Source organism: Mollisia scopiformis (genome assembly GCF_001500285.1).
Source record: "Mollisia scopiformis unplaced genomic scaffold LY89scaffold_13, whole genome shotgun sequence".
NCBI lineage: Eukaryota > Fungi > Ascomycota > Leotiomycetes > Helotiales > Mollisiaceae > Mollisia > Mollisia scopiformis.
Window position 1 is genome coordinate 661,977 of NW_017263593.1, and position 21,902 is coordinate 683,878.

At 47.1% G+C, this 21,902-nt stretch overlaps 3 protein-coding genes across 3 annotated transcripts; 2 read left to right on the forward strand and 1 right to left on the reverse strand.

Moving 5' to 3' along the window:
- Positions 1-1,051: 1,051 nt before the first annotated feature.
- On the reverse strand, positions 1,052-5,229 carry LY89DRAFT_707660 (serine/threonine-protein phosphatase pp2a catalytic subunit). The gene is made up of 11 exons (XM_018217626.1): positions 5,004-5,229; positions 3,454-4,937; positions 3,064-3,405; positions 2,675-2,770; positions 2,431-2,596; positions 2,301-2,342; positions 2,144-2,249; positions 1,559-2,092; positions 1,437-1,509; positions 1,342-1,391; positions 1,052-1,291 (listed from the first exon to the last, which is right to left on the reverse strand). The coding sequence occupies exons 1-11, from the start codon at positions 5,178-5,180 to the stop codon at positions 1,269-1,271; spliced, it is 3,093 nt and encodes a 1,030-aa protein (XP_018070735.1). The 5' UTR covers positions 5,181-5,229; the 3' UTR covers positions 1,052-1,268.
- Positions 5,230-5,331: 102 nt separating this feature from the next.
- LY89DRAFT_685373 (mitochondrial import receptor subunit tom-20) lies at positions 5,332-6,425 on the forward strand. The gene is made up of 4 exons (XM_018215070.1): positions 5,332-5,503; positions 5,567-5,812; positions 5,864-5,956; positions 6,065-6,425. The coding sequence occupies exons 1-4, from the start codon at positions 5,443-5,445 to the stop codon at positions 6,169-6,171; spliced, it is 507 nt and encodes a 168-aa protein (XP_018070736.1). The 5' UTR covers positions 5,332-5,442; the 3' UTR covers positions 6,172-6,425.
- Positions 6,426-6,735: 310 nt separating this feature from the next.
- On the forward strand, positions 6,736-20,238 carry LY89DRAFT_782648 (cytoplasmic dynein-like protein 1 heavy chain 1). Its single transcript, XM_018222603.1, has 3 exons — positions 6,736-7,150; positions 7,203-19,492; positions 19,543-20,238. Exons 1-3 carry the CDS (start codon positions 6,859-6,861, stop codon positions 20,008-20,010), a joined length of 13,050 nt encoding a protein of 4,349 aa, XP_018070737.1. The 5' UTR covers positions 6,736-6,858; the 3' UTR covers positions 20,011-20,238.
- Positions 20,239-21,902: the final 1,664 nt, after the last annotated feature.

A 21,902-nucleotide genomic window follows, 5' to 3' on the forward strand; every position in this document is an offset into this window, starting at 1 on the left:
TGTGCAGAGACGCTTCGGACTTCAATATACTTTAGGTGTTGATGAATTGCTTTCTTCCCCCCGAGAATGACGAGTGCACTGTAATATATTTTCGGACATTGGACCCTTGCAAGAACAGGGCCTGTGGAACAAGAGCCGCCAATTTATATTGTTGGGACACAAAGACTGGGAAATTTAATTTATATGATTTGTATTCTCACACGGTTTGGTATCAGTGCCTGTTTTTGTTTCATCCCAGCTTCTGAAGCTTGATAAGGCGTGTTGATGTGTCTTCAGCCCCTTTAGATTCCCCCTGAAGCTCAAGGTCGTTGTGACGATGAATATTAGATCAGCTAGTCGTCTATTGAGGTGTTTAGTATAATGGAACAATAAAAGTAATACGCTATTCTTTAAAAAAAAATTCCTCTAGGGTCCCATTCATCGGTTCGTCAGTGTGGATTTGAGATGTCCGAAAACCTATAGGCTATTTGAGCCTCTGTACTAAAATTCACTCCAATAGTAAGTAGCCTGTTGCAAATGATGACTGCTTTCACAACATCCCAAAACTCGCGGACGAACTGACCACATGTCTGGACCTTCTCTATATTGAAATATGTCGACCCAAATCCAACTTTTCTTCATAAATCTTCTTCCCACACAGCCTTCTGTCGCTATCACTAACTCATATAAAGGGTGTATGTCTGGGAGGAGAGCAAATGGGAACTATATATAGTCACCTTTCACTTGTCTCATCCAGGAGACAGTCTTCGCTCATTGTTGTGCCAAACATTTCCAGGGAGCCACAAAACGAAGAGGAAGGTAGAACGCGTCACAAAGAGGCTGAAAAAAATAGAAGAATGGTAAAATATGCTGTGTGGTTCTAATCACACATCTTAACCTATCACAGATACAATGTTTGACATAGCCATGAACTTCCGCAAAATCAAGAGAAAGGCAAAGGTGGAAGGACTGAGAAGAACAAGACACTTGTCCACAGTGGTGTCGTGGCTATAAACGTCCCCAGGACCTGCGGAATCGAATCAGAATTAGATAAGAGCACATCAGCATATATGGCACTATCTCAAGTACTTTTGCATTCATTGAAAAGTCTAATGCAAGTCTACAAAAGTCTCGCTGAAGACTCGGATGAGCGCATCGCTGGCTCCCAAGCAAGGTGTCCCTGCCGAGAGAAGGCCGCATGAGATCGTATACATGAACAGAATTGTCATCGCTTCTGTGGCACCTTTTTGGTACGGCAAATGGGGAATTAAATTCTTCTCGATTTTCATCTAGAGGAAGTAGTCCGGAGTTCCTAGATACAAATTAGAGTTTTGGACAGCTGACTGGAAAGGGGTAGCTAACGTCGTGAAACCATAGGCTCACCTGCTCTTGGGCAGGGGTCGAATTGTAAGCTGTGCAACATTAGCAAAATTCCCGAAGACAAAAAGTAGACGTACAAGGTATATTTCAGGTGTTCATCAATTTCCATGATTGCAGCCTGGTTACCACATCTGTAGCAGTAATTGGGTGCTGTGCATGTTAGCCAAACCACGTTGTCGAGGCGCTTCCAGAGGCTTACCCGAGAAGATGGTGACCACGTTCCTGTCTTGAGACCAGTTGTAACCCTCCATAACCAGTTGATGTGCTCTCGCAACCAACGTCAGACCATTGTTGTGGTTGAAGGCTTCCGAGATGTCCTGACCGAACGTATAACCCGCTCCTCTTGGTGATATTCCCCATCCACATCTGTCATCAGGATCCGACCAGAGCAAGTCACACATAGGCCCTTCATGTGGCACTTCTTGTATGCGATCAAGAGCTCTGATATTGTCAAGAGTATCGATACTTGGGGAAAGACCTCCGTGAAGACAGAAGATTTGATTATCAATGAGGGCAGTAAGGGGGAGGTAGTCGAAGAGGTCTGTGAAGTACTTCCATACGTTGGCATTGCCATACTTGCGGAGGCACTCGTCGTAGAAGCCATAAACTTGCGTGATTTGACGGGACTCGTGGTTTCCACGTAGGATTGTGATTCGTTGAGGGTATCGGATCTTGAGGGCAACGAGGAGGGTGACAGTTTCGACAGAATAATAACCTCGATCAACGTAGTCACCTGCGGACATAGTTAGCATCTGCTCAATTCAATCGCAACGACTGCGCCTACCCATGAATAGATAGTTGGTATCTGGGTTGGGTCCACCGATTCTAAACAGCTCCATCAAGTCGTGAAACTGGCCGTGAATATCTCCGCATACCGTTACCGGGCATTTCTGAGGAATTTGTTAACTTGACGGTCGACAAAGGGGTGTTGACAGGCTTACCACAGGTTGCACGTTCGACTCGTCCTGCAAGACCTCTCGTGCCTGAAAGACGCGTTAACAGACACGATCTTGATTAGAGCAGCATATTGCCCGCTCTATCGACGCCATTGACATCTGCAGATTCACGTACCTTCTCGCAAAGCCGTTGCACGTCGACCTCGGCCAGTTGCTTGCAGCTCATCAAGCTCTCGATCCAGCCGTCCAGTGTGGGTATCGAGGCAGGTTCTGTTGCAGGAGACAACTTTGAAGGTTCTGGCGCCCTGCCAACATCCTCCATATTTGTATCCATGATGACGCTCTACGGCTTCGATCTTCGTTGTTTATGTTGTTGGTGGGGGAGTTCCAATGACGAAAGCGAGGCGAAATTTCCAGACCAGGCTGGACGAGTTTCGCGGGGAACAAGGTTGTCGCGTGGTCGTGATGAAGAATCTGGAGGTAACAAACGTTCAACGAGAATTAATCTATCGCGTCTGTGTATCAAGAGGGGATGTTGGACTCGTAGCTTTGAAAGACGTGTAAAGCTCTGAGGCGGTGATGATAATGTTGCAAGCGACTGAGGTTGGCTAGCGCGAAGAGCGAAATGGGGAAGGCACAAGAGCAAATTGCAGGGGTAAGGTGCAGCCTCGAGTGTCTTGTCAGTGCATTTTGCGCTCACTTTTAATACTCGGAATATTTCATCTTTGATTTAAGGAGGAAAAGAGATCTCTACTTTGGTTTCAATGAATATTTCTGAATGTCTATGCTGTGATTGTATCTATCCTACATGAGACCCAAACCGACTGGACCACTCTGCTCCTTTTCCGATATCTCATGTCCTATGAGACTCTTGAAATCCAGGCCAACCTCGGACAGCATTTTGGCATGTTCTTTTGCTTGATTCATACATTCCGTCCATACCGGGCCATTTCGCTCCGTACTACTTAATTGTCTAGCAAGGATAATATTGAAAGTATCGACTTGTTCTTTGGCCCATTTGACGCAAGCACTCATGAGCAAGGGCGGGAAACAGGTCTGGAATGTCGAAACGGTATTCTTGATGATGGTGAAGTACACGAATGACAGCTCCCAGATATACTGGTGCAGATTGCCCTCAAAAATGCATTGCCTTTTTGCATATTAGCAAATTGAGCAGTCATACGTGGCGACAACATACCTTGATCTCTTGTGGATAATGTTGCCACGTGCCTCCAGATATGCTTCTCTTGCTCGGTCCTCAAATCCAAGTCGAGCAAGCCAATTAACATTCCGCCTGGTCTTCTTCGGTTCGTTGTGGGTGTCGACCAATTCTCGAGTAATCAGTCCAGCAAGTTTTGTTGCCCTTTCATCGGCTTTGAAACTGATGAAGTCTTGTGCAACCACATTGCTTTTCAGACTTTTCCCCAGAGCATTCAGCTTCTCCACCCGCTGTACAGCAACATCAAAGCGCTGAAGCGCAATCTCAATATCAAGTTCGTCGACCTGGCTTTCTACCCATCGAAGATTTTGTTGTTTGCCATCGACTTCAATGAGCATATCTTTGATATCCGACAAGGTTTCAAGTAGATCGGTCTTCTTCAGTAGACCTGGATCTCGCGACGCAAAATAATTGATTGTCTCCTTGGCTTTGTTGCTCGACTCCATCTCAGATCGTAGACCTTTTCTTAGCTGTTCTACTGCTTTCCTGAAATTCATCATCAGGGACGCTTTCTCGTTGTCATCGGGCTTCTCTGTTCGGTAGGTGAATGATTCTTGGCCAACACCGCGGATCATGATGGCGTCGGCTACCTTATTCCTAGAGCTTGTAGACTCACTCGTCCCAGCCAGGTCGACCATTTCGATGTCCAAAATTGGCCAGCATCGATCCGCTACTAGCTTTGAAGGTGCCTGTCGTGGATCCCCTCCGTTGCCTTCTACTTTTCGCTTCTTTCGAGACGCCACGAGGAGGTGGTCATTCAGTAGAATAATTTGCATTGCTCTTCTCGATTTCCATGTTGCATTGTCTAGCTCAATCCACAACCCAGCGTTCTGGACTACGTGACGTCCAGGAAGAGCTGGTAGAAACTTTTGAGAGCCCTCAACTGATTTCCACAATGCTTGTAGCTGAGAATTCCACATGGCCGTACGATCAGCTACAGAGCTTCGTTTATCCCTTTTACTCAGGGTTGTTGGAAATCCTTGGTCAAAGCCATCTGTAACGCTAGGGCCTTGAGATGATGTTGTTCTGAGCGCTGTGGTGTTGGTCTTGAGCTCTGACATCAAGTTCCTCAGAGCTCGCATCTCCCCTTTAAGTTTCTCGGCCTCCTTACTTATCTTGATGAATTGGGTTCGATTTTGATACACGTTTTGTTGAAGGTCGGTAGAAGCACGATTCCGCAGCTTCTTCAGAGCTTGTTGGTAATCGTCGATATCCTGTTCTGAAGCATCACTTAGAAGACCTGCGATATATTGTTCTGGTCGTAGATTTGGATCTCGTAATGCCTTGACGTCCACATTCAGTCCTTGCCCTCTGCCGGGAGAAGGTCCTCGACCACGATCGCTTGCCTGTGCATACTGATTAGGTAGCGACGGAACAGAGGGTACTGGAGGTGCTGTAGCGTCGAAGTCTGAGGGAAGATTGTTGAATCGAGTGGAATATCGTCGTTTCACCAGGTCAGAGGTCTAGAGTAATCAAGTCAGCCTAAAAGCCCAGATGTAATCTCCGTAACTCGACCAAACATAACATACTTTGCCTCCAGCTTGTGGCCTCGTAGGAGGTGGTGCATCAAAAGAGCGACCTCCACTTCGAGGCACGTCGCCAACCGGCTGCTGTATTGGCCCAGATATCTGCTTGGGCGCACTTATAGCGGGACGACCTTTCCTTTTGGTTCGAAGGGATATACCCTTACTCTTCTCTTCAGACATATTGCGAAAGTTCAATTGAAGAACAAAGTATGTGAATAATGAAGCAAAGTAGCTGTCTGGCACTAGAATGACTGGGGCCGGGACGCCCTAGCTGTGTCTCACGCTAGTCTGTCGCTGCCTTCAAAAATAGGTTGATCAAAACCCCAAGTCAAAAAAAGATATCCCGAGCCTCTCCTTGTGGGCGCCTCATCCAAGCTTCTTGTCAACCCATCCTCGACAATATTGCCTCATTTCTTTGTCGTAGGATATCCGCACATTGAAAATGGTGCAAACTTCTACAATCGTTGCTGCTACGATCGGCACAGTAGCAACTGGTTTTCTTGGTATGATAGCTTCATCCTTTCGCGTCCAATGGGATCAAAATATACTAATGTCTCTATCCATAGCTTACGCCGTATATTTTGATTACAAACGTCGAAATGACCCTCAATTCCGCAAGCAATTGAAGAAGGAATCAAAACGGCAAGCAAAAGCTGCAAAAGAAGAAGCGGAAGCTCACACTGTACGACAACGACAAGCTATTCGAGCGGCAGTAGAGGAGGCGAAGGAGGAAGGATTCCCTACAGATGTGGAAGAGAGGGAGGCATATTTCATGTCAGAAGTAGCTAGAGGAGAAGGGTTAAGTGGCGATGGTATATTGGCATTTCTTCCCAGCTCTACGGAAACCTCCTAACGGCGCCCAGGCACGGACAACGTTGAAGCAGCTCTTTGCTTCTACAAGGCATTAAAGGTCTACCCAACTCCATCAGACCTAATCTCGATTTACGACAAGACAGGCAAGTCTACAATTATTTCTCAGTTCTCTCATTCTCCTCCCCTGATGGCTCATACGTCGAAATTCTTGTGGCGCATGTATCACAATACCAGCAACTAACAGCAAACAGTTCCCAAGCCAGTTCTTGATATTCTTGCGGAGATGATTGCAGCAGATTCAGACTTGAACCTTGGATCATTCGGTGCAGGGTCAGGATCCGACAGAGGTCTCGACTAGATATATATCCTCCACAACGCACGACGAACCACCCTTCTCCCCTCTCTCACCTTCGAACCGATGAATTGACGAGACTTGTCCTAACACCAACTTCTTCAGACGCGACCTGGAAACCTTTACGGGATGATCCGCCTGTGTATATCAGCTGGGGCGCTTTTGATTTTAGGATTCTTGTACATTGTCAGTATGTTTGAAAACATCGATAAACTTCAAAGACAGGAATGATGAAGAAATACGTAATAGAAACGAGATATTGTCTAAATTTCAAGTGACTCTGTGCCCCTGGATCGTTGAAAAGGAGAGACTTTGGACGCCCGTCCTCGTGAGACCTTGACATACGGTTAGCTGCATTATCTATTGCAGGAAAGCTGAAACGAATGATACTCTGCTAAATATGCTGAATTCCTGATTCAAAGAAAACCGTTCGTAGAAATTCCCGTCCCCAAGCTCTTTGCAGCTACTTGCACATGCACTTTAGCCACTAGCGTTCAGGGGTCAATCGGTAGCCTTGACGAACGCGACACGCGAAAGCTATTTTGCGGGTTACATGATTTGAGAAAAGAACATCAACACTCCTTATCGCACAACACATCGACCAGTCCATCCGATTCCACTTCCTCACCAGTGGGTATCAGGTACACGATTATGGACACCTTCCGCAACTAAACGAGCTTCAGAAACAACAAGATGATGGAAAGCCTGGTAACGTCGCCGGGCCCGGGGAGTCCCAAGACAAACGGGACGGATGCATTTGCGGTTGATTCGACTGTCCTTGTCAACCATCTCACGAACGTGCTTGAGATTACTTTGGGTGCTACACGAGAGGAGCTGGAGCGTCCTGGAAGTCTGCTGTCGCCAGAATTCAAGGTCCATACCATTCAGAGATGTACACGGTTTGCGTCAGAGAACCAGGTAGCACTTTATGTCACAAAAGATATTGCAACGGCAGGGAGACTGGATGGTGCAATAGATGACTCTAGTATGTGGCTACCTCTCTCTCCAAAACATGACTTCGGCTGATATGTGATTAGATTCTGTAACATACAACTATACCCTCGCAACGGACATTTCCTTCTCTCCTTCAACAACTGCTTCTATTGCGCTTCTGAAACGACCTTTTCCAATAGACCCTATGATACCCATTACTTCGCAAATACAAATAATTAATTTACCTGGAGTGGCAACGCTGAACAACAATACAAATGGACAGGCCGGTGGCTCAGTCAGTCCTTTCGAAGTGCTGCACTCCGTTGTGCACTTAGCGCTGGCGCCTTACTTCGATGCATACACAAAGACACAGTCCGCAAGCAATGGCGTTCGAGGCAGGTCAGACGTGGAGGCTAAGACCGGGATACCAGTCACGAAGAAGAGAATAGCTGAGTTGGAATTAAGCTTGTTACACCTCCAGCAGAACATCGAAATCCCCGACCTGATTTTGCCTTTACACCCTATGATACAGAATGCTTTGGAGGAGGCAATGGCTCGGAACCTGAAGCCCTCCGCTGAGCTTGTACCGTCAAACCTTCTCCAGGACAGTACGTTTCTCAATAACTTGCAGTCCAATGTCAACGGGTGGATCAAGTCAATTCAGACGATTACGAAGATGTCAAGAGATGCTGCAAGCGGTACTGCAACGCAAGAAATCAACTTCTGGTTATCTATGGAGTCAGCGTTGGAAGGTATCGAACTTCAGCTTCGGAGTGAAGGTGTAGCTCTTACGATGGAGATACTTAGGACTGCCAAACGATTCCAGGCCACAGTCAGTTTCACGGCTGATACGGGACTGAAGGAGGCCATGGAGAAGGTGCAAAAGTACAACCAGCTCATGCGAGACTTTCCCCTGGACGAACTTCTCTCAGCCACTTCACTGCCCAAGGTCCAAGACGCAATATCTCTGATCTTTGCACACCTCAACAAGAAATTACGAATTTGTCCGTATCCTATTCGGAGGGCACTGCCACTTGTAGAAGCTATTTCAGCAGATCTAGACACTCAGCTACATTCCTTGTTACACGGACGTTCACTGATGCATCTGGACTACCGGGAATTCAAAACCCTTATGGCTACTGCTGACTCTATTTGGAAAAGTTGGGATGAGAATGTGAAGGAGTTCACCAACGTTGCTCGAGAAGTCACTCGCCGAAGAAACGAAAAGTTCATTCCTATCAAGATCCAACCGAAGCATGCTGATCTTCAAGCTCGACTGAAGTATGTCAGTACTTTCCGTGACAACCACGAGCAGCTTCAGAGAACGATCGTCAACGTTTTGGGTCCCAAGAGCGGAGAAGGCGAAGGAGCTACCAACGGCGTAGTTCTCGTGGAAGAGATGGGCGATGTAGATGCTGTGGAAGAGGTTCAGCAGGCTTATGCAGCATTGAACAATGTTGATTTATTGGATGTCACCCCGGAGGGTACTCGGATCTGGGTACAAGCAGAGATCACCTACAACGAGCGAACGTCCCGGGTAGAGAATTCCATCATCGCTCGATTGCGGGACAGGTTGGCCACCGCCAAGACTGCAAATGAGATGTTCCGAGTATTCTCGAAGTTCAATGCGCTCTTCGTCCGACCTAAGATCCGTGGGGCCATTACCGAATATCAGACTCAGCTCATTGACAATGTCAAGCATGATATCTCGGCCCTTCACGAACGCTTCAAGCAGCAATACGGCCATTCCGAAGCGCATGCGATGGCACAACTGCGAGATCTGCCGCCTGTATCTGGTGCAATCATTTGGGCAAGACAAATTGAGAGACAACTTGATGGATACATGAAGCGTGTTGAAGACGTCCTTGGAAATGATTGGGCGCTCCACTCGGAAGGTCAGAAGTTGCAGAGTGAAAGCAACCTTTTCCGTAAAAAGCTGGACACAAGGCCAATTTTCGAAGCATGGCTACACGATGTTCAACGAAAAAACGTTTCCATCGCCGGTCGTTTATTCAATATCAACAAGATTCGTGCAGCAAACAATGCGCTCGAATTGGCCGTCAATTTCGATCCTCAAGTCATTGCCCTGTTCAAAGAGACACGAAATCTTCTTTGGCTCAATTATGCTGTTCCTCATGCGATCAACAACGTTTCGAAGGAAGCCAAGCGTGTTTATCCTTATGCTGTCAGTCTGATGGAAAGCACAAGAACATTCGCCCAGACTAGCCGTCAGATTGTCCAGATGTCAGATGTTGCTATATTATTGAGCGGTTATCTGAAAGAGGTCTACACCCTGATATCCAAAGGTGTTCCACTGAAGTGGGAGTCATTTGTTCACTCTTTCGACTTACATATCAAGCCAGCGTACAACTCGCATGGACCTGTTGATCATGCAATCAACAACCGCAATGAGAGTAAGCATGTGCAATTCGTGAGAGAATTCGCTGCCTCCGTATCTTTACTTCAGAACAAGACGGCAACTCTCGCTGCAATCAATATCACCATCCAAAAGGCACTAGCTGAGCTTGACTCTTGTCCCTACGACAGTGCATCTTTCCAGCAACGTCTTGATACAGTTCAGATGGCTGTTGACCAGCTTAACCTGGAGAATTACGTAAATCTGTCGTACTGGGTTAGAGAGATGAATGCACGTATCAAGACCACACTGTTGTACCGATTGAAGCAAGCGATTGGAAGCTGGATCAATGTTTTCGAGGACGAGCGGTCGGAAGGCGTCAACGATGATAGTCGACGCAAGCATCTTAGTGTCACAACAAGCTCAGGTGACGATCAAGCACCTTCCCTCAAACGACTCGTGCATGAAATATCAATGCGCAATCAAGTCATATCACTGGAACCCCCCTTGACGTTCGCTAGAGCAAGCTGGTTCTCACAGCTTCACGACTGGTTGGGTGTGGTTTGCAATCTCCGAAAGGTCAAGGCGTCGAGATACGAGATGACTTTGACCACCACCAGCGACCCAGAAAGCCTGTTCACCGACTTACCCGCCTCGTGCACAGACAGCTTGGCTCGTGTATACAATACCATTGAGACTAAGATCGAGGAGATTAGCAAGTACGTTGATAAATGGTTGCAATTCCAGTCTCTCTGGGATCTTCAATCTGAACAAGTTTATGAACAACTTGGTGAGCAACTTTCCAACTGGCTTCAGTTGCTTCAAGAGATCAGGAAGACACGATCGACTTTCGATACGACCGAAGTCAGCCGATCTTTCGGTCACCTCACTATCGACTACGACCAGGTACAGACAAAGGTCAATGCCAAGTATGATCAGTGGCAGCATGAAATTCTCACCAAGTTTGCTGTCCGGCTCGGCAACCGTGTTCGTGAGGTCTATTCCGAGGTTGAGAAGGCTAGGAAAGATCTTGAGGTCCAATCACTGGAGGCCACTTCTACAGCACAGGCCGTGCAATTCATCACTATTGTTCAGACATGCAAGCGGAAAGTCAAAACTTGGGCACCGGAAGTTGAGATATTCAGACAAGGTCAAACGACTCTGATCCGACAGCGGTATCAATTTCCTGCAGATTGGTTGGGCGTCGAGCAAGTCGAATCTGAATGGGCTGCACTCAACGAAATACTGACTCGAAAGGCCAAGATCGTGCAAGACCAGACTGATGCTCTACGGGCGAAGATCACAGCCGAAGATAAAGTGGTTGGCGACAAAATTGCCGAAATCATCGGTCAATGGAACGAGGAAAAGCCTGTTTCGGGAACGATTGCTCCAGATGTAGCATCGGCTACCTTGATGTCCTTCGAGACTCGCATCACAAGACTTCACGAAGAATCCGAGATGGTTTCGAGGGCGAAAGAAGCTCTGGATCTTCCTGCAAGTCCCGATACTGCACTTACTGCCATTTTGGAAGAAGTTCAGGACTTCAAGTCTGTCTGGGCTGCCCTTTCAACGATTTGGAAGAGCTTGAACGAACTGCGAGAAACACTCTGGAATAGCGTCCAGCCACGGAAACTCCGATCTGCTATCGATGGCTTGATTAAGATGACAAAAGAGATGCCAAGTCGCATGCGACAATATGCAGCCTTTGAACACATTCAGAATGTCCTCCGGCAATTCCTCAAAGTCAATCCTGTTTTGACTGATCTCAAGTCGGAGGCTGTGAGAGACCGACATTGGAACAAGATCTTCAAAGCCCTTAAGCCTGGAAAGCGATACTCACCCATCTCAATGACTCTTGGCGATGTTTGGGACCTAAATCTGACTGCCAGCGAAGTCATCATCCGGGACATCATTGCTCAAGCTCAAGGTGAAATGGCTCTGGAAGAGTTCTTGAAGCAAGTCCGAGAGATTTGGTCAAATTACTCTCTTGATCTAGTCAACTACCAGAATAAATGTCGACTCATCCGGGGTTGGGATGATCTCTTCGCTAAGTGCAGTGAGAATCTCAACTCATTGCAGGCAATGAGACACTCCCCCTACTACAAGGAATTTGAAGAGGAAGCTTCGTCATGGGAGGATAAGCTAAACCGTGTCCACGTTCTGTTTGATGTATGGATTGATGTTCAGCGGCAATGGGTGTACCTCGAAGGAGTGTTCACCGGCAATGCAGACATCAAACACTTACTGCCTATTGAGTCGTCGAGGTTTCAGAATATCAACTCGGAATTCTTTGCTGTAATGAAGAAGGTCTATAAGCAGCCTTTTGTCTTGGATGTCCTCAATATTTCTGGCGTCCAAAAGTCACTGGAGCGCCTAGCTGAACTGCTGAACAAGATTCAGAAGGCCCTGGGAGAGTACCTTGAACGGGAGCGTGTTTCTTTTCCCCGCTTCTACTTTGTGGGTGACGAAGATCTTCTTGAGATTATTGGCAACAGCAATGACACATTGCGAATCGCGAAGCACTTCAAGAAGATGTTTGCAGGCCTGTCGGGACTGATTATGGACGAAGACCATCTGATATCTGGGTTCACATCGAAAGAAGGTGAGGAAGTTCGTCTAAAGAAGGAGATTTCTCTTATTAAGACGCCCAAAATCAATGATTGGCTTGCTTTGCTTGAGAGCAGCATGAAGGCTACTCTTGCTGAGCTCTTGGCCGAGGCCATCGAACAGTACGAACCAATTTTCACCTCGGAAGACGTCGACCAGGTAGCTCTCAATGATTACATCTCTGCCTATCCCAGTCAAATTGTTGTCTTGGCAACTCAGGCGGTTTGGACGTTGACTGTCGAAAAGTCTCTCGAGGCTGGAGGTTCAAATATGCAAAGTCTCTATGAACAAGAGGTCAAGGTCCTGCGTCTTCTGGCGTCTACTGTTCTTGGCGATCTCGATCCCATCCAACGTAAGAGATGTGAGCATCTCATCACAGAATGCGTGCATCAACGAGATGTCATTGAAAAGCTTATTAAGCTCAACGCCACAACACCAAACCATTACATGTGGCTTCTCCAGATGCGATATGTTTACAAGCCCGAGGGCGACTTCCTCCAGCGTCTACACATCAAGATGGCAAATGCGAAGCTCAACTATGGATTTGAGTATCTTGGAGTTGCGGAACGCCTCGTCCGAACACCGCTTACTGATCGTTGTTTCTTGACTCTTACACAAGCGCTCTGCCAACGACTCGGCGGTTCTCCGTATGGACCTGCAGGAACTGGTAAGACCGAATCAGTGAAGGCTCTCGGAGTACAACTTGGCCGTTTCACCCTTGTCTTCTGTTGTGACGACACGTTTGATTTCCAGGCCATGGGTCGTATCTTCCTCGGTATCTGTCAAGTTGGAGCTTGGGGCTGTTTCGACGAGTTCAATCGTCTTGAGGAGAGAATTCTATCAGCTGTATCGCAGCAGGTACAAAACATTCAGCTTGGCTTGAAGCAAGGCATGGAAGACGAAAAGGCACAAATTGAATTGGTTGGGCGACAGCTTCGTGTCAACGCCAATACTGGAATTTTCATTACTATGAACCCAGGATACGCCGGTCGCTCTAACCTCCCAGACAATCTCAAAAAATTGTTCCGAAGTGTCGCAATGTCTAAGCCGGACAAAGAGCTCATTGCCGAAGTCATGCTCTACTCTCAAGGTTTCAATCAAGCCAAGCAGTTGTCCAAGCAGACAGTACCATTCTTCGACAGCTGTGCAGCCAAACTTTCGAAGCAAGCTCATTACGATTTCGGTCTTCGTGCTCTTAAGAGCGTCCTTGTCAGTTCAGGAGGTCTCAAGCGTGCTCGATTAACGAATTCGGGAGGTCACCTTGGACCCGAGGAAGAAGTCGAACCCCAGATTATCGTCCAAAGCATCCGGGAGACTATTGCCCCTAAGCTTATCAAAAGCGACGTTGAGATCATGAGATCTATAGAAGCCGAATCCTTCCCAGGTGTTGAATATGTACCAGCTAGTCTCGAGAAATTGCAAGAGGCGATTCACAGTATCGCCAAGGAGAGACATCTCGTCGTCAATGAAACCTGGATGACGAAGATCTTGCAGCTCTACCAAATTCAAGGTATTCATCATGGTGTAATGATGGTAGGGAATTCAGGATCCGGAAAATCAGTGGCATGGAAGCTCCTACTTCAAGCCTTACAACAAGTCGAAGGCGTTGAAGGTGTTTGCCATATTATCGATTCGAAAGTTATGTCTAAGGAAGCACTTTATGGTAACCTCGACTCGACTACCCGTGAGTGGACGGATGGGCTCTTTACGAGCATTCTACGGAAGATCGTAGACAACCTACGTGGCGAAGAGTCCAAGAGACATTGGATTGTTTTTGACGGCGATGTCGATCCCGAATGGGTCGAGAACTTGAACAGTGTTCTCGATGACAACAAATTGTTGACGTTGCCTAATGGCGAACGACTCAATCTACCATCCAACGTCCGAATCATGTTCGAGGTCGAAACACTGAAGTACGCAACCCTCGCAACTGTCAGTCGTTGTGGTATGGTGTGGTTCAGTGAAGACACAGTGACCTCTAACATGATGATCTCCAATTATTTGGATACTCTTCGAACGGTTGCATTTGAAGATCTCGACGAAGACGCAGTTGCAACCGGCCAGTCAGCTGCTAAGGCTCTCGCCATCCAAGCCCAAGTCGCGGATCTGCTTCAAGCATTCCTCACCACTGACAATTTCATTTCAAATGCTCTGGAGCGGGCTGAAGGCTTCAATCACATCATGGAATTCACAGTTGCTCGAGTACTGAGTACGCTGTTCTCCTTGCTCAACAAGAGCGTCCGTGATATCATTGAGTACAATTCTCAGCACGTCGATTTCCCTCTTGATCCCGAACAAGTCGAGTCTTTTATAGCAAAGAAACTTCTTCTCGCCCTAGTCTGGTCACTGACAGGCGACTGTCCTCTGGGAGACCGTAAGAGCTTTGGCGACTGTCTTGCAGGCTTAGCCACGTTCGGCAATCCTATTGTTGGAGACAACTCGTCACTAATTGATTTTGACGTTACCCTGCCAAAAGCTGAATGGTCTTCGTGGCAGAACTCGGTTCCAAGCATTGAAGTTAACACCCACTCAATCACACAAACAGATGTGGTCATTCCAACCCTCGACACAGTACGACATGAAGACGTGTTGTACTCATGGCTTGCGGAGCATAAGCCCCTGTTACTCTGTGGTCCTCCTGGATCCGGAAAGACAATGACCCTTTTCAGCGCGCTTCGCAAGCTGCCAAACATGGAAGTAGTCGGCCTCAATTTCTCGAGCGCTACAACTCCAGATCTGCTCATCAAGACCTTCGAACAATACTGTGAATATAAGAAGACATTGAACGGCGTCATCTTGTCTCCTACCCAGATTGGTAGATGGCTTGTACTTTTCTGTGACGAAATCAACTTGCCAGCACCTGACAAGTACGGCACACAAAGAGCTATATCTTTCTTGCGACAGCTCGTCGAGCAGAACGGATTCTGGAGAACATCGGACAAAACCTGGGTTACACTTGACCGCATTCAATTCGTCGGTGCTTGCAACCCTCCCACGGACGCAGGACGAACACCAATGGGTGCTCGATTCTTAAGACACGCCCCTCTTATTATGGTTGATTACCCTGGAGAACTATCCCTTCAGCAAATCTACGGCACATTTACAAGCGCCGTGCTCAAGATCATTCCGTCTTTGCGAGGATATGCAGAGTCGCTAACCAAGTCCATGGTGAAGTTTTACCTTGAATCACAGCAACGTTTCACTCCCAAGATCCAACCTCATTATGTTTACAGTCCTCGTGAACTTACTCGATGGGTGCGAGGTATCTACGAAGCCATTCGACCATTGGAGACTCTTTCGGTGGAAGGACTTGTTCGTATTTGGGCGCACGAAGCTCTGCGCTTGTTCCAGGATCGTCTTGTCGCAGAAGATGAACGCAAATGGACCAACGATGCTGTCAATCGTATCGCTCTCGAATTCTTCCCAACTATTGAGGAAGATAAAGCCCTGGGTGGTCCTATTCTGTTCTCAAATTGGCTCTCGAAGAACTATGTCCCTGTTGACCGAGAACAACTGCGAGACTTTGTCAAGGCTAGGCTCAAGACTTTCTGTGAAGAAGAAGTCGATGTCCCGTTGATCCTTTTCAACGATGTACTTGAGCACGTCCTCCGTATCGATCGTGTCTTCCGACAACCACAAGGTCATTTGATCTTAATTGGAGTCAGTGGCAGTGGCAAGACAACTCTTTCCAGATTCGTCGCTTGGATGAATGGATTGAAGGTGTTCCAGATCAAGGTGCATGGAAAATACTCTGCAGAGGATTTCGATGACGATTTGCGAGATGTTCTGCGCCGCTCCGGATGTAAAGGCGAGAAAATTTGCTTCATCATGGACGAGTCAAACGTGCTCGACTCAGGCTTCCTTGAAAGAATGAACACTCTGTTGGCAAATGCAGAAGTGCCAGGTCTTTTCGAGGGCGACGAGCTCGCTTCTCTAATGACAGCTTGCAAGGAAGGTGCTCAACGACAGGGCTTGCTGTTAGATTCTCAGGAAGAGCTGTACAAGTGGTTCACACAACAGATTGTGAAGAATTTGCATGTTGTGTTTACCATGAATCCGCCAGAGGACGGCCTCTCCTCAAAGGCAGCTACCAGTCCCGCGCTCTTCAATCGTTGCGTACTGAACTGGTTTGGTGATTGGTCTGATCAAGCTCTTTTCCAGGTCGGCACAGAGCTCACACAATCCGTCGATCTCGATCGGCCAAACTTCTCGGCGCCGGACAGCATTCCTGTGGCTTACCGCGACCTGAATCTCCCAGCATCTCATCGCGAGACTGTAGTCAATTCTATGGTCTACATCCACTACTCACTTCAACGCTTCAACATCAAACTTCTACAGCAGCAGAACCGAGTCACGTTCTTGACTCCTCGCCACTTCTTGGACTTCGTGGCCCAATATGTCAAGCTGTACAATGAAAAGCGTGAAGATCTGGAGGAGCAACAAAGACATTTGAACGTCGGTCTTGAGAAGCTGCGAGATACTGTGGACAAAGTGCGGGATCTTCGTATCAGTCTCGCCGAAAAGAAAGGTCAGCTGGAACGCAAGGACGCTGAAGCAAACGAGAAGCTCCAACGTATGGTTGCAGATCAAAGAGAGGCTGAACAGCGAAAGACGACATCTCTTGAGATTCAAGCCGCACTCGAGAAACAAGAAGCTGAAGTCGCCGAACGACGTGAATTAGTCCTGAACGACCTAGCCAGAGCAGAACCTGCCGTTATAGAAGCCCAAAAGAGTGTCAGCAACATCAAGCGACAACATTTGACCGAAGTCAGATCCATGGGAAATCCTCCACAGGGTGTCAAGCTTGCTCTTGACTCTGTCTGTACCTTACTTGGACACAAAGTTGACAGCTGGAAAACTGTTCAAGCCATCGTTCGAAAGGATGATTTCATTGCCAGCATCGTCAACTATGATAATGAGAAGCAGATGACTAGAAATCTCCGCATCAAGATGCGCAACGAGTACCTCTCAAATGATGACTTCACCTACGAGAAAGTCAATCGTGCCAGCAAAGCTTGTGGACCGCTAGTACAGTGGGTAGAAGCCCAGGTCAATTACTCTGAGATCCTTGACCGTGTTGGCCCCTTGAGAGAAGAAGTGGGGATGTTAGAAGAGCAAGCTCTGCAGACAAAGGCTGAAGCTCAAGCTGTCGAGAACACCATCAATGCTCTAGAACAAAGTATCGCGACTTATAAGACCGAGTACGCTGCACTCATTAGTGAGACTCAGGCGATCAAGACTGAGATGTCTCGAGTGCAATTTAAGGTTGATCGAAGTGTCCGTTTACTCGACAGTCTGTCCTCAGAGAGAACACGTTGGGAAGAGGGTAGCAAATCCTTTGAGACTCAAATTGGAACTCTTGTTGGAGACGTCCTTGTCGCTGCAGCATTCCTAGCATACAGTGGACTGTACGACCAGCAATTCAGAAAGAACATGATGGATGGTTGGTTACATCAACTTCAACTTTCAGGCATCAGCTTCAAGCAGCACAACCCGGTGACTGAATACCTTTCTACCGCTGATGAACGACTTGGATGGCAAGAAAATTCATTGCCTGTGGATGATCTCTGCACAGAGAATGCAATTATCCTGAAGCGCTTCAATCGCTATCCATTGATCATCGATCCATCTGGTCGGGTGACAGAATTCCTCCAGAAGCAGAGCAAAGACCGACGACTCACCGTAACAAGCTTCTTGGACGACTCGTTCACCAAGCAGCTGGAAAGCTCGCTTCGTTTCGGAAATCCGATTTTGATTCAAGATGCCGAATATCTTGACCCGGTTCTCAATCATGTACTCAACAAAGAGTATCAAAAGACCGGTGGTCGTGTTCTCATTCAGCTTGGAAAGCAAGAAATCGATTTCTCGCCGGCATTCAAGATCTATCTTTCGACCAGAGATCCGTCGGCTACTTTCGCACCAGATATTTGCAGTCGTACGACATTCGTCAACTTCACAGTCACTCAAAGCAGTTTGCAAACACAATCCTTGAATGATGTTCTCAAGTCAGAACGTCCAGATGTCGATGAACGCAGATCCAACCTTATTAAGCTGCAAGGTGAATTCAAGGTCCATCTCAGACAGTTGGAGAAGCGATTACTACAAGCATTGAACGAATCTCGTGGCAACATCCTCGATGACGATAACGTTATCGAGACGCTCGAAACATTGAAGAAGGAAGCAGCCGAGATCTCAGTTAAGATGAGCAACACTGAAGGCGTCATGGCGGAAGTGGACGAGATCACTCTCCAATACAACATTATCGCCAGATCTTGCAGCGCAGTCTTTGCTGTTCTTGAGCAATTACATTATCTCAACCACTTCTACCAATTCTCTCTTCAGTATTTCCTCGACATCTTCCATTCGGTCTTACACAACAACAAACGACTGAGCACCGAGACAAATCACAATGTGCGACGTGATATCATTATCGAAGACCTCTTCGTCACTGCCTATCAGCGAACCTCGTTGAGCCTGCTCCAAAAAGACAGAATCACTTTAGCAATGCTTCTCGCTCAAGCAGCTCCTTACAAGATGGATAAGAGCCTCATCGATATCATTCTCGACGAAACAATTGAGGGCACTGATGTTTCAACCGAGTCACACAAGAAGGATGAGGTTATAGCTAGAGCATCCAGACTGCCTGTACTCAAAGGCAAGCTCGATTCAATATCAGCGGATGCCTGGGACCGCTTCTTGTTTGAAGAGATAGGAGAAAATCATGTTCCGCAAGTTTGGGGTCCGGAGACAGAGAAGCGAGACCAGGAGATCCTTTCCTTGCTGCTTGTCAAGCTTTTCCGACTTGATCGATTTGTCCCTGCCGCCGAACGTTTCGTCACCGCCGTCTTCGGATCTGGTCTCCTTGATACAACAGAAGATCTAAAGCAAACTGTCGATCAAGTTTCTGCAAGTAGCCCAATTGCGCTCTGCTCTAGTCCTGGATTCGATGCAAGTTATAAGGTCGACAACCTCGTCGAGCGATCTCGTGCTAGCTGTACCAACATTGCAATGGGATCAAATGAAGGTTTGGCAAGCGCTGACAAAGCTATCAGCAATGCAGCCGCAAATGGTTCCTGGGTACTAGTCAAGAACGTTCATCTTGCGCCAACCTGGCTGCAGAGTCTTGAGAAGCGCATGGATTCTCTCAAGCCTCATGCAAACTTCAGACTCTTCTTGTCGATGGAATCCAGTCCAAAGATTCCTGTCAACCTACTGAGAGCTTCGCGTGTCTTGATGTATGAACAACCAGCGGGTGTCAGAGCAAACATGAAGGATTCGATGGCATCTTTGTCGACTCGCTCGACTAAGAACCCGGTTGAGAGAACTCGTCTGTACCTGCTTCTGTCGTTCTTGCATGCTGTAGTCCAAGAACGACTGAGATATGCCCCTAGTCTTGGATGGAAGGGCTTCTGGGAGTTCAATGACAGTGATGTAAGTTACATTTCACCTTTTCAGAGAATCATACACTAATCAATCTGCAGTACGAGTGTTCTGCATTCATCATCGACACGTGGGTCGAAACTGTCGCTATGGGCCGCACCAATGTCGCACCTGCCAATCTTCCGTGGGACATGATCCGCACCTTGATTGTCGAAACATACGGTGGCAAGATTGACGACGAAGGGGATTTCAAGCGTCTCACTCAACTCGTGAACTCGTTCCTTACTCCTTCAGCGTACGACATCGGTCACAAACTCGTTGAAGGTATCGCCGGAAATGGTGGCTCGGACATCGATGGAGGCTTGGTCGTACCCAGCGGCACATCTCTCAAGGACTTCACGGACTGGATCCAGAAGTTACCTGAGCGAGAACCGCCTACTTATCTCGGGTTGCCGGCTAATGCGGAGAAGTTGTTGTTGGTGGGCCAGGGTATGAGCATGATTCAGAATCTTGGCAAGATTACGGAGTTGTTGGATGAGGGAGAACAGTTGATGGCTGAAGCTGCTTAGCTTAAGCTTGTATAAGAAAGGATGGTGTTGTATGAGAATAGCTTCATTCATGTGTCTAGATTTTAGGGACTGGGCGTGGTGGGCAAAGCGTGTGCATACACTTTTTATTATACCCGGTCTTGCTTTGCGGGCATGGACTTCATCAGATTGCATCTCTTTTGTAGAATGTTAAACTTCTTGTAGCATAGCTATTTCTACAAATCCTCAAAGAACAAAATTTTCTTGACGGAAACTCTTATCCAACAGTCCAATTGAGAATAAACTGCAGGTACCGTTCCTAATATAGCAACGTCAATAAGCGAGCCCCTGAGTTCGCACCAGGATATCTCTTTTAAATCAAAATTAACTGTAAAGTTAACTTTTCGCCAACACAAAACCTCCTTTTGATATGTAGTGATGCCTAAGTATACGCAAAGTGATGTCATTCTGCTTACTTCAAGCTAGTATCGATGATGCAGAGAAGTTGGGGCATCGGCAAGGGAGGGATCTCGTAAGTGGAATATATAGAGCAGAATAAGTGAGCCATAATATCTGATTAGCGTACAATTGTTGAGGATATACTCAAGATTTTGATTTGTGCCTCAACCTCTCTAGAAGAAGCAATAGAGAATGCAGAAATACTCAGCCCTTCAGAGAACGAGCCTCCATGCGTGAGATGTTGGACAGAAACCATAAAGGTGGAATCTAAGGCAGCATGTGGTAAGTGCTGAAATACGGTTGGTTGAAAGAGAAATTATGATAAGGAATGAATTTGGTGAAGAAGATTGAGACTTCAAGAGGACTTCATCGAATACATTGTTTGTGACATACAAAGTAACAGGCGTTCCATCCATGTTAAACTGGAATTTTATACCAAGCAAAGTGTTGTGATATCCTTGGACAATGCATAGCAAATAAATGTGTCATCTTCAAAGTTAATGTGGAGCCTTGTGCATGATTCCTGATCCGTCACTGAGGCTTTTCTAGGGGAATCCAGAGCCTTGTGTACAGTTTCACCACTTCGTCCGTTATTCAAGATTTCTCTTCGAGTGAAGCCAGAGCCTTGTGCACTAGTTTACTCTGCCCTCCCCTCAGTCTATAAATACAAGCGGCCGCGCCCACCGCTTCTCTTCTTTTCTTTTCTTTCCAACAAACAGCTGGAGAGAAGCGAAGATGAGCTTTGATGCTTGCATCGAGCCGTCACTGGCGCTATGCCTGCGTGTGGATTTCGGCACTCTGCAACTTTGATTTGGCTGCTACATCCTATTTCAAGGAACTTGTACCAGCTAAAGTCTTGTGCTGTTCCTGGAAAATGTATAGCAACAACAAAGGACACTACGTGTAAATCATCCCATTCAATTGTTGCTGCCAATAGTTATGTTGTTGCCAATTCTTCCCCTCATTCGTCCGTGCCTGAGCTGTTACTCAATTGATTGAATAGTGTTTTGCCGGCAACTACGTTCCAAGAAACAGGCTTCCTCGCTGATTCCAAGGTCTCAAACACCACTGAATCTGCAGACAGAGGCCCGGCTCCAGAACCTAAGCATGTCTACTTCTGTTTGCTGTTATGGCTGTTGAGGAGACAAGAGAGGGCGTCATATACGCGCTAGTGCTTTCGAATCATGAGGGAGGGGCTTGGAGTGAATATTCTGACGGGGTGTGTAGAGTGTGAGGATATCAATGGAGCGCATACATGAGGATTTTCAATGGTATACAAAATTTGTGCGAGAACAATCATTGATAATAACAATTCCTTACTTTATAGAAGCAAACCCACAATGTCTGTCGATACCAGGGAGATCCATGGCCCGGTGCGATTGTTGGACTTGCAGAGTTGTGGTGCCGGGCCATAGAGTCCGGGCGACCTCTTGGTCATCCAGGAGAGTATTTGATTGTCGGAGATCCTGACCCAT

What these genes read in the sequence shown, in the direction of transcription:
- LY89DRAFT_782648 (XM_018222603.1), top strand. Translation starts at nt 6,859, where the DNA reads ATGATGGAAAGCCTGGTAACGTCGCCGGGCCCGGGGAGTCCCAAGACA. An exon ending in TGGTGCAATAGATGACTCTA is followed by an intron (nt 7,151 to 7,202) that starts GTATGTGGCTAC and finishes ATATGTGATTAG; the next exon opens with ATTCTGTAACATACAACTAT. An exon ending in GGGAGTTCAATGACAGTGAT is followed by an intron (nt 19,493 to 19,542) that starts GTAAGTTACATT and finishes ATCAATCTGCAG; the next exon opens with TACGAGTGTTCTGCATTCAT.
- LY89DRAFT_685373 (XM_018215070.1), top strand. Translation starts at nt 5,443, where the DNA reads ATGGTGCAAACTTCTACAATCGTTGCTGCTACGATCGGCACAGTAGCA. An exon ending in AGTAGCAACTGGTTTTCTTG is followed by an intron (nt 5,504 to 5,566) that starts GTATGATAGCTT and finishes CTCTATCCATAG; the next exon opens with CTTACGCCGTATATTTTGAT. An exon ending in CTCGATTTACGACAAGACAG is followed by an intron (nt 5,957 to 6,064) that starts GCAAGTCTACAA and finishes AACAGCAAACAG; the next exon opens with TTCCCAAGCCAGTTCTTGAT.
- LY89DRAFT_707660 (XM_018217626.1), bottom strand. Translation starts at nt 5,180, where the DNA reads ATGTCTGAAGAGAAGAGTAAGGGTATATCCCTTCGAACCAAAAGGAAA. An exon ending in GGCCACAAGCTGGAGGCAAA is followed by an intron (nt 4,938 to 5,003) that starts GTATGTTATGTT and finishes TGATTACTCTAG; the next exon opens with ACCTCTGACCTGGTGAAACG. An exon ending in CCAGTCGGTTTGGGTCTCAT is followed by an intron (nt 2,771 to 3,063) that starts GTAGGATAGATA and finishes CTTGATACACAG; the next exon opens with ACGCGATAGATTAATTCTCG.